This window comes from Sarcophilus harrisii, chromosome 1 (genome assembly GCF_902635505.1).
Source record: "Sarcophilus harrisii chromosome 1, mSarHar1.11, whole genome shotgun sequence".
NCBI lineage: Eukaryota > Metazoa > Chordata > Mammalia > Dasyuromorphia > Dasyuridae > Sarcophilus > Sarcophilus harrisii.
In genome coordinates this window covers 579,780,432-579,792,676 of record NC_045426.1, presented here as the reverse complement: position 1 = coordinate 579,792,676, position 12,245 = coordinate 579,780,432, and the positions used below count along the sequence as shown (strand labels likewise).

The window sequence follows — 12,245 nt, the reverse complement described above, 5'->3', positions numbered from 1 at the left end:
AATAGGTTAGGTTCACAGGACAAAATAGTCAATGACTATAGTAATCTGGTGTTTGACAAGCCTCACACCCTCAGCTTTTGGGATAAGAACTCACTATTTGACAAAAATTGTTGGGAAAATTGGAAACTAATATGGCAGAAACTAGGCATTGACCTACATCTAGCACCCTATACCAAGATAAAGCCAAAATGGGTTCTTGATTTAGAAATGGTGATATTATAAGCAAATTAGAAAAACCAAATATAATTTACCTCTCAGATCTGTGGAGAAGGAAGGAATTTTTGGCCAAAGAAGAAGTAAAAATCAATATTGAACAAAAAATAAAAAATTTTTATTATGTTAAGTTAAAAGGTTTTTGTAGAAACAAACTAATGTGGACAAGATTAGAAGAGAAGCATTGAACTGGGAAAACAGTTTTACATTCAAAGTTGTGATAAAGGCCTCATTTATAAAATTATTTATAATATATTTATATATATAATATATTTATATATATAGAGAGAATTGACTCAAATTTATAAGAATTCAAGCCATTCTCCAATTGATAAATGGCCAAAGGATATGAACAATTTTCAGATGAAGAAATTAAAATCATTTCTAGTCACATGAAAAGGTGCTCTAAATCACTATTAATCAGAGAAATAAAAATTAAGACAATTCTGAGGTACCATTGCATGAGTGTGCATCACAACATAGCTTTTTCACTCTTTTTATTGTTTGCTTGTATTTTTTCTTTCTCATTTTTTTTCCTTTTTGATTTCATTTTTCTATTACAGCAAGATAATTGTATAAATATGTATGCATGTATTGGACTTAACATATATATTTACCATGTTTAACATATATTGGATTACTTGCAGGGGGTGGGAGAAAGGAGAAAAATTGGAACACAAGATTTTGCAAAATTAATGTTGAAAAATTATCCATGCATATCTTTTGAAAATTGAAAAACTTTAATAAAAAAGATAATTACTGCTTTATAGTTCAGTTTGAAATTTGATACTGCTAAACTACCTCCTTTCATATTTTTTTCATAGATTCCATTGATATCCTTAACCTTTCATTTTCTCAGATGAATTTTATTATTTTTTTCTAACTCTATAAAATATATTTTTGATAGTTTAGTATGACATTGAATAAATAGATTAACCTAGGTGAAATGGTCATTTTTATTATATTGGCTCTGCCTATTCATGAGAAATTTTTAAGGAATTATTTTTTTCAGGGAACTTTTGTACTTTCTTTTCCTTGACCAGTACTAATTTTTTTAGGGATTTACTTTCCTTGAAATATTATTGTATATATTTTCCCATGCTATTGATTCTTTTTTCATGATTCTCTTGCATGAATCTTATTTGTTTTTCTTTTATTTTTAAAGCTTTTTATTTTCAAAACATATGCATAGTTTTCAACATTCACCCTTGCAAAACTTTGTGTTCCAGATTTTTTCTCCCTCTCCCTCACCCCTTCCCCTAGACAATAATAATCCAATATGTTAAACACGCACAATTCTTCTATACATATTTCCACAATTCTCAGAATGCACAAGAAAAATCAGATCAAAAAGAAAAAAGAAATGAGAAAACAAAATGAAAGAAAACAACAGTAAAAATAGTGAAGATGCTATGTTGTGATCCATGCTCAGTCCCCACAGTTCTCTCTCTGGGTACAGATGTCTCTCTTCACCACAGGATTATGGAAACTGATCTTAATCATCTCATTATTTAGGAGAGTTACATTCATCAGAACTGATCATTGTATAATCTTGCTGTTGCCAATGTACAGTGTACATTGATTTCCTGGTTCTGCTCATTTTACTAAGCATCAGTTCATGTAAGTCTCTCCAGGCCTCTCTGAAATCATCCTGCTGATTGTTTCTTATAGAACAATAATATTCCATAACATTAATATACCATAACTTATTCAATCATTCTCCAACTGATGGGCCTCCATTCAGTTTCCAATTTTTTTGCCACTACAAAAAGACCTGCCACAAACAATTTTGCACGTGTGGGTCCTTTTCCCTTCTTTTATGATCTCTTTGGAATACAGACCAAGTAGAGACATTGCCTGATCAAAGGGTATGCACAGTTTGACAGCCCTTTGGGCAGTAGTTCCATATTGCTCTCTAGAATGGTTGAATCACTTCACAATATCAACAACAATTTATTAGTGCCCCATTTTTCCCACATCCTCCCCAACATTTGTCATAGTCTTTTCCTGTCATATTAGTCGATCTGAGAGGTGTGCAGCGGTACCTCAGTTGTCTTAATTTTCATTTCTCTGATCAATAGTGATTTAGAGCACCTTTTCATATGACTAGAAATGATTTTAGTTTCTTCATCTGAAAATTGTTCATATCTTTTGACCATTTATCAATTGGAGAATAGTTGAATTCTTTTAAATTTGAGTCAGTTCACTATATATTTTAGATATGGGGTCTTTATCACAAATCTTGGATGTAAAAATTTTTTTCCCAGTTTTCTGCTTCCTTGGAAGTATAGCTAAAATGTTGATGCAGTTTGAATGCTCTCAATTCCTGATGGTCAAGAGGTTAGTGGCAATAAGAGAGTTGTTAAATATCCCCTTTAAATCAACGGGGTTTAAAGAAAAAATTCCTTATTCAATCATTAGTTACAAATGAAAAGTTTATTGTTATATAAAAATGTTTAAGGGACGACTTTTTTTTTTGGTTTTATTTAAACCTTTTTTTACAGGAATATCATGGGTAATTTTACAATTAAAATTTAAACCTCTTGTTCCAATTTTTACCTCACCCCCCACCCCTCCATAGATGGCAGGATGACCTGATGTTAAATATTTAAAATATAAATTAGATAACAATAAGTATAATGAAAAACGTTATTTTGCTGTACAAAAGAAACAGACTTGAAATATTTTAACAATTAGCTTTGAAGGAAATCAAAAATGCGGTGGCATAAATATAGGGTTAAATTCAATGTTGGTTTTAGTCATCTCCCAGGTTCTTTTCTGGGCATAGCTGGTGCAGTTCATTACTGCTCCATTGGAAATGATTTGGTTGATCTTTTTGAGGATGGCCTGGTCCATAGAACGGTCATCAATAGTATTTTGTTGAAGTTATAATGATCTCCTGGTCCTTCTCATTTCACTCGCATCAGTTTTGTAAGTTCTCAGGCCTTTCGAAATCACTTTTCTTTTTTAAGGGAACAAAATATTCCTATTTCATTCCAAATTTATTCAGCCATTCCAATGTGGACATCCATTCGTTTCAGTTTTACCCTCAAAAAGGATACAAACATTCTGCACATACGGCCTTTCCTTCTTTATAATCTCTTTGGGAATAATCCCAGTAGTAAAAGGGGACTGACTTTTGTGGTAAAGACCTATTAAGGAAATGGTTTTGGCTGGAATTTTCTCAGTGGGAAGGTCCGCAACGGAAGCTACCGGGAAATCTGCAAAACAGTTGAGGGAATCTTTATATTGGGTATCTTGGTGGGGCGGAAAACGGTGATCAGACAAGGACCCTCAATTGGGAAAAGAATTTGAATTTCTATGGGAGTTGATTTGCCCCATTCTCTAAGAATGAAAATCTTAATGGGAACACAACTTCAGTAAAGAGATCGAGCAGTTTCCCTCCCTCTTCAGTCACTTCCTGTAGGAAGAGATTTTTTTTTTTTTAAAATTTCTACTTTGAAAATACATTACATGTACCTTTATATACTTATATGTATACTTGAAATATCTTTTCCACCCTTTCTCACTTTTCCAGTAAAATGAAGTATCTTGAGTTAAGAAACTGTTTTTGTTTTTAAATTTTTATATCTAGTGGCTTACACAAACTAGGTTTTTATTCTATATTTATTGAATTGAATGAAATTTCTGTCTGCATGTCAGAAACTCGTAATTCTTAAGGCTCTCATCAACAGAAGCCAGATTGCTTCAGGAAAAAAAAAATTGGAATAGAAATGTATTTTCATGATTCTTTTATATAATCTTTAGTCCCCAGAGAGGAATTGCTGCTTCTGAGGAGAATTTAAGTTATGTTTAGTTGTTGGTTTTGTAAACTGAAACAATAAGAAAAGAATTAAAAGTACTTGGCAGAATCATACTTAGAACTTTCTTAACAGATGCTTCTCTTTAGTTTGTCTTCTCAGCCAGTAGCTTCCATCTTAAGATAGTTCTGTCATTTGTTGGCCTGAATATAAAAAGTTTGCCTACAATTTTTATTTGCAAGAGTGATAGAATATTTAGGACAAGCTTACAGTTACAGAGTTATAGAAATTTGGAGCTTGTCTAAAGTTTTCACATTGCCCAGGGAAAAAAAAGTTTGTCTTGTTAAAACCATAGCCCCAACCTCCCAGAAAAACTGGATTTGGAAAAGTGGATTCGAAAAAGACCCTTGTTTCCTTCTGTCAGAACCCTCTTGCATAAGAACAGCATTGGAAATCTCATGGTAGACTGATGTCTCCTTGCCCTTTCTTTGATGTATCCCCTTAACAAACAGTTGCAAAAATGTCAGATAGGAAGTAGGCTATACTGTTTTCTGGTCTCTGTTGAACCATATAAAAAGCCCTATGTGCTTTTGTTCAGGGCCACACATTTTGGATGCTAATCCTGAGTGATCAAGTCAACTTAAATTTTCCAATTAAAAATTAATATTTCTCAACTTGTCTCTATACTTTGGCACAACAGACTCATTCTACATTTTTTAATCTTTCTTTTCTCTAACAGGAGACCTGGAGCATGTTTTGGTCATCTTCTGCTAGATACTGCCTCCTCATTGTGTTTTTGTGACACTTTCCTTTTCTTTTTCTACTTATCTGGTTATTCCTTTTCAGTTTCTAATTATCCATATCATTCCCCTTACATTTGTGTGTGTCTCCCAAATTTTGTCCTTTGCACTGGAAAGCACTCCCTTCTTACTTCTGCCCCATAGAGTTTGCTCAAGTAATGCCTTCTGCATTAAGCTTTTCTTGATCTCCCCAACTGCTAATGCCTTTATATTTAACTACTTTGTATATATTAACTTTATATTTATGCTACATATATATTTGTATATATGTGTAGATGTAAATATGTATGTATATGTCATATGTATACTCATATTTTATATGTGTATGTTAACTCTCTCTTTTAAATGTAACTTCCTTGTGAGTTGGGATTGATCAAATGTTGTATTTGTCTACCCCGCTCCTAGCACAGTACTTGGAGCACATAGAAGATACTTAAATGAATGGAGATTGGTTGATTAATTTTGGTATTTTGGATTCTTCCCTAAAACCATCTTTTAGGATCTTCTTGTGGTGTGGAGGTGACCTTGACTAGCAATATAGCAAGATGAATTCTCTGACAGGTTCTACCAAGGTTGAAAGATTTCAAGTATAGAATTGGGGATGGACTGTATCTATATCATCAAGTTGTTCACAGAACCATGATTTTTTTTTTTTTATTAAAGCTTTTTATTTACAAAATATATGCACGGATAATTTTTCAACACTGACTCTTGCATAGCCTTGTGTTCCAAATTTTCCCCTCCTTCCCTTCACCCTCTCCCCTAGATGTCAAGTAATCCAATATATGTTATACATGCTAAAATATATGTTAAATCCAACATATGTCAACATATTTGTACAATTATCTTGCTGCACAAGAAAGATCAGATCAAAAAGGAAAGAAAATGAGTAGGTTAGCAAAATGCAAGCAAACAGCAACAAAAAGAGTTAGAATGTTATCTTGTGATCCACATTCAGTTCCCACAGTCCTCTTTCTGGATCTAGATGGCTCTCTTCATCATGAGATCATTGAAACTGGCCTCAATCATCTCGTTAGAAAGAGCCACGTGCATCAGAATTGATCATCATATAATATTGTTTTGCTGTGTACAATGATCTCCTAGTTCTGCTCATTTCACTCAGCATCAGTTCATGTAAGTCTCTTCAGGCCTTTCTGAAATCGTTCTGCTGATCATTTCTTATAGAACAATAATATTCCATAACATTCATAAACCATAAATTATTCCGCCATTCTCCAACTGATGGGCATCCACTCAGTTTCTAGTTTTTTGCCACTACAAAAAGGGCTGCCACAAACATTTTTGCACATGTGAGTCCCTTTCCCTCCTCTAATTTCTCTGTGAGATATAAGCCCAGTAGAAATACTGCTGGATTAAAGAGTATGTGCAGTTTAATAATTTTTTTGAGCATAGTTCCAAATTGCTCTCCAGAATGACTGGATCCACTCACAGTTCCACCAACAATGTATTAGTGTTCACGTTTTCCCACATCCCCTCCAATATTCGTCATTATCTTTTCCTATCATCTTAGCCAGTTTGAGGGGTATGTAATGGTACCTCAGAGTTGTCTTAATTTGCATTTCTCTGATCTGTATTTCATATGATTAGAAATGGTTTTAATTTCTTCATCTGAAAATTGTCCATGTTCTTTGAACAAGAGCATGATTTTCACACCCACAGCAATCCATAGATCTTCCATGAAAGTACTAAGAAATATTCTGGAAGAGAGAGTATCCATCCAGACAAAATTGTAGAGTATTGTAATATAATGTTGAGGGCAATAAATCTGAGGACTAAAATATGTAATCCTTGATGAAAGATTGGACACTAGGAATTGTCATAGTTTCAAGAATAATGGGCATAGTTGAATAAATTAAAAAAAAAAAAAACAAAAGAAAACTTAGAGTTGAAATATATTTCAGAAGTCTTTTGCGAAAATTTTTGCCTACATCAGACTTACATTTAATAAAATAAATTAATAATTTAATAATATTCTTCATTTAATGTCCTCCAGTGATAGTCTTTTGCATATAAAGATAGGGCTAAGCTCTTAATTGTTGGTTTTTGTTATACTCAATGCAAAGAAACACTTTTTAAAAAAACTCTTTTTCCTTCATCCCTGAAAAAAAAGGTGAAAGGTCTTCTTCAGTTTGATAGGGGAAGTTGTTTACTCTAATATATGTTCCAATATTTATTTTCAGGCCTTGGGAACAATGTTCTTTGGATGTGTTTTTGAATACTATTTTTAGCTTGACCCTTGCTGGTCCTGAGCCAGTGGTTGGGTCAGCATGAAACAGAGTTAGATGGAATTAGACCACTGACAAATTCTGTAAGTTTAGATGGTCAGATAACATATATCAGATTCTTTCTTTAATTTTAAAATTTCATAGCTACAATCCTATTTATTGAATTGTAACCAAAGGGATGCCTGCATTTAGCAAATGTTTGATTATATTCTCTAAATTCTATATGATGATTTTTCATATCATATACCTTGTTTTGAATGAAAAAACTGATAGACCTATGTGTTATATTAATTCATATTCATAGATTTACTTTTTTTTTAGAGTTTAGTTTACTGTAGGTAAAGTACAGTTAATAATTTAAAATCAATATACTTTTTTGTCAATTGTAAATTGGACTTTAAAAAATGAAATGGTATATGATGATTATTTTAAAATATGTAAAGGATTTTTTTTTCCTTTCTGGGTCATGTATAACAAATATTTAAAAATCCGTTTTTGAAGAGAACTATGGAACATTATTAGAAATAGTATACTCTGAATTGATTTTTATACATATTACAGGAATAGCTTATCTGATGAAAATGTATTTTGACAAACTGACATGTTTTGATAGGTGCTGAAGTAATTGTACAGATTTTTTAAATTAAGCAAGAATTTCAAACAATATTCTATAGGAGGTTAATCCTAATATAAAAGTTTAGGATTAAGTATTACTAAAAATGACCAACATCTTCTTTTGACATTTTTTGACATGTGATATGAACTTGGTTCTGAAATTGAGCAGTTCTAAATGAAAGGAACCTAATTTTATGGTAGTCTATGGGAATTATGCCCAAATATTCCATTCATTGGGCTAATAAAACAATAAATGTATTTTACTTTATATTGACTTTAAATGGCTGAATGATTTAGGAAAAGTTAATTCACTTTTAGAGGACAAATTAGCAGTTGTCTTTCTTGAGTGCTATTTTTAAATACCATTTTTCATCATTAGAGAGAATATTTAGGTTCTCACATAAGTTTGATGCAATGCCCAAAATGAATGAAAATTATTATTCATGTACTTCATGAGCTTAAAATTTATAGAATGACTTTCTAGGATTTCCTAATTTTAAAACCATTTAAACTTTGAAATAAATATACTTTTACTCATTAAATACAACAAAATAAAAAATACGGTCCCTACTCTCAAGAGGTTCACAATATAATGTAAGAAACAACATATAATCAACTATGTATAAATAAACTATATAAATGACAAAGTTAAAATAATCAACAGAAGAAACAAATTAGAATTAAGAGAATTCAAGAAAGCCTTTTTGAAAAAAGTAAGATTTTAGCTAAGCCTTGAAGATAAAGAAAAGAGATGAAGAGAGAAATCATTATAATTATGGTGATACAGAGTTGGGAGATGGTGTGCACTGAGGGAAGAACAACAAGGAAACCAGTGTCACGGCATCATAGAGTATAAGGAGAGGGTGTAAGGAATAAATAAGATTGGAAAGATTTTTTTTTTATCTTTTTAGCATTTAATTTTTGAAAATTTTTGAATTCCAGATTCTCTTCCTTCCTTCTTCCCTTCCCTCATTCATCAAGAAGGCAAGGAATATTTTAATTATCCATGCAAAGTAATACAAAGCATCTTTCTATATCTTTGTTTTGATGTGGCAAACAAAATTAAAACCAATAATAGCAATAAAAGAATTATCTGCTGTAGAGATGTTGTTATTGAATAACAGATCTTTTGTATATCATTTTACAGTTTATAAAATGCTTTCTTCTCAACAACCTTGCAAGATAGATAGCATGTGTGTGTATATGTGTATGTATGTATATATATGTGTGTATATATATACATATATATATATCTACCTATTTTTTAGATAAGAATATTGAGTTTCAAAGATATTTTGACTTTCCTATCCTAATTCTCGTATTGGTGAGTTCTTCTTGGATCCTTTATGTTGTGTAAGGCCCCAGGCTGATCTATCTTCCTTCTCTTGGTTCCGTTCCTTACTTTAGTTCTAGACTTCAAAATCATGCTTTCTTTACTGCTGGCTTATCTTGAAACTTCCCTCAAATTCTTGGGACCTCTTTGCCCTGGAACAAACTACACCCTTGTGGCTTGCTTATCCTGGAATATATCTCTTACAGGGCTCTTTTCACTTTCCCCATTAGTGTGTTTCCTTCTGCAGCCTCCCTTTTATGGAACATTCCATTCTGTTGAGGGATCAGTTTAGTCAGTTTTTTTGTTTTTGTTTTTTGCCTAATTCCAGATTGTTTTCCAAAGTAGTGATATCATTTCACAGTTCCACCAACAATGTGTTAGTATGCTTCTCATTCTAGATACCCTTTAACATAGACTATTACTATTTTTTATCATGTTTGCCAATTTGCTGAGTATAAGATAAAGTAAAACCTCAGGGTTGTTTTTATTTTTATTTCTCTTATTAATGATTCGGAGCATTTTTTTATATGGTTGTAAATACTTTTCAGTTTTTTTGAGAACTTTAATATCCTTTGAACCACTTATTTATTTCTCTGTGTGTGTGTGTGTGTGTGTGTGTGTGTGTGTGTATGAATACATATTTACTAATTGTTTGAATGTCTTGGATATGAAATCCTTCTCAGAGAAATTTCATACGAAGATTTCTCATTTGATTACTTCTTTCCCTTCCTAATGCACTAATTGAATTTCTAAATGCACTAATTTTGTCAGTACAGAAACTTTTAGTTTTGTGTAATCAAAGTTATCTAATTTATCATTTGTAATCACTACAAAATTACTACTATAATCTCTATCTTGCTTAAGAATACATCCCTTACCCATAGCTGGGAGAAAAGTGAAGATAATGTTTCTCTTCTAATTTTTCTAATATTCTAATCATTAATATTAAGCTTGTATATCAGTTTAATGGCATATGGTTTAAAATATTGGTATAAACCTAACTAATACCAGACTATTTTCCAGTTTTCCCAGAAGTTTTTATCAAATGAATTTTTTTCTTGATAACTTTGTTTTACAATTTTTTAAGCATGGGAGAGTGAGTTCCATTGTTTTCTGATTCTTGTCTCATCTAGTCTGCTTATTTTTTATTGTTAAGCAAGATGAAATATTTTTGATGATTACTCCTGTATAATATAGTTTGAGTGCTATTTCCCTTTTATTTTTACTTCATTTCCTTCAATATTCTAGATTTTTTTATTTTTTTCAAATGAATTGTATTATTTCCTCAAATTTTATAAAGCATCTCCTTCATAATTTCATTGATATAGAATTCAAAGTGTAAATAAACTTTGGAAGCATTATCATTTTTATTATATTGACATGAACTAGCTATTACTATTGGATATTTCTCCAGCTATTTAAATTAATTTTTGTTTCTTTAAGGAGCAGTTTGTTTTTGAATCTAAGTCTTTGATGTGCTTTGATAGGTTGAACTCTGGGTATTTTATATATTTTGTAATTAGGTGGAATAGGATTTCCTGTGCTATTATTACTGTTTTGGTTTTATTAATATATAGAAATGTTGATTTTTAAGGAATGATAATCTTAAAAAACACTTTTACATTTTTAGCCTTTGCTTTTGCTGAAGCTACTAATTGATTCAGTATTTTTGTTGATTTCCTAGGATTTCTAAGTATGTCATCATCTCCTTAGCAGATAGGGATAGTTTTGTTTCTTCTTTACCTATTTTTTTCCCTTTAATTTCTTTCTCTTTTCTTTTTTCCTTTCACTGGATTTCAAGAACTATATCCAGTCGGCGAAAAGAGTGGGCATCCTTACTTTATTCCTAAATTTATTGGGAAATTTTCTAGTATTTTGCCCTTGTATATGATCCTTACTTTTAGTTTGAGATAGATGCTTTTTATGATATTAATAAAGTCCATCTATACCTGCACTTTGTAGGATTTTTAGTATAAAAAAGTGCACTTCTTTGTCAAAGGCTTTTTCTGCATCTATTGATATGATTATGAGGTTTTGGATATTTTAGTTTTTTATGATTAATTATAATGATTATTTTTCTAATATTCAGCCATCTTTGCATATATATGGGATAAATCTCATGAAATCATAATAAATGATTTCTTGTATAAATCTGTTGTAGCCTGTTGGATAGGATTTTGTTTAAATTTTTTGAGGCAATCAATGTTCATTAATGATATTGGCCGGTAGTTTTCTTCTACATTTTAACCTTCCCATTTTGGTATTGATTGTCTCATAAAAAAGATGCTGATAGGGTTGTTTCTTGCTCAATTTTTTTGAGAATAATATGTAAAATAGTGTAACTAATTGTTCCTTAAAATTTTGATAGAAGTTTTCTGTGTGTCCACAGGGTCACTTTCCTCTCTTTTGGTAATTTCTTTACATCTAAATCTGAATTTTGTTTCCTTTTCTGGTATTGGATTATTCAACATTTTTATCTTGCCTTCTGATAGCTTTTTTTAAAATTTTAAGATAATCTTTTAATTGCTTTGTGTTCTCAGTTTTGTTAGCATGTAACTGTATATATGTTCTGATTTTTAAAAAAATTTCTTTTGGTTCTGTTGTGATTTCATCGTGCTCATTTCCTTTTTTTTTTAATTGATCTGGTTCCCTGCCCTCTTTTAAAAATCAGATTAGCCAAAGATTATCAATTTTATCTTTTCAAAGAATCATCTTTTAGTTTTATTTATTATTTCTATGAGTTTTTTTAGGTTTTAATTTATCAATTTCTCATCTAATTTTTTGTTTCTCCTTCTTTGTGCTTATTTTAAATTTATTTATTTGTTGGCTTTCTTATTTTTAAAAGTTCATATTCAATTCATTAATCCTTTTTTTTTTTTTCTATTTTGTTAATGTATGTCTATAGAGATATATTTCCCCTGAGGACTGCTTTAGCTGCATTCCAGAAATTTTGGTATGTTTTTTTCATCATTGTCATTTTCATTCACATAATTATAATGTCATTGACTTGTTCCTTGACCTACTTATTAGTTAAGATTTCATGATTAATTCTCTATTTGTGTCTATTCCTTTTGTTTGTGGTCCTGAACTTGTGACTATTTCTATTGTGTTGTGGTATGGAAAGGATGTATTAACTATTTTGCAATTTTGCTTATGCTTCTATTATTTCTGTGCCCTAATATATTTCCAGTTTTTATAAAAATTCTACATAATGCTGAGAAATATGTGAGTCTTTTGCAGTCATATTTAGATCTAGCTTAAATCTATTTTCCCTTTT

General features: G+C 31.0%; 1 protein-coding gene across 5 annotated transcripts in view; it reads left to right on the top strand.

Moving 5' to 3' along the window:
- STK3 (serine/threonine kinase 3) overlaps window positions 1-12,245 on the top strand; it is a 498,339-nt gene that overhangs the window by 312,103 nt on the left and 173,991 nt on the right. For 4 of the 5 annotated variants that reach the window (XM_031947032.1, XM_031947033.1, XM_031947036.1 and 1 more), the window contains one exon: window positions 11,874-11,921. The exons of the other annotated variant lie outside the window; for it this stretch is intronic. In XM_031947032.1, coding sequence (XP_031802892.1) covers window positions 11,874-11,921 — 48 coding nt within the window. The remainder of the gene's footprint in view (window positions 1-11,873; window positions 11,922-12,245) is intronic. 5 annotated transcript variants of the gene reach the window in all.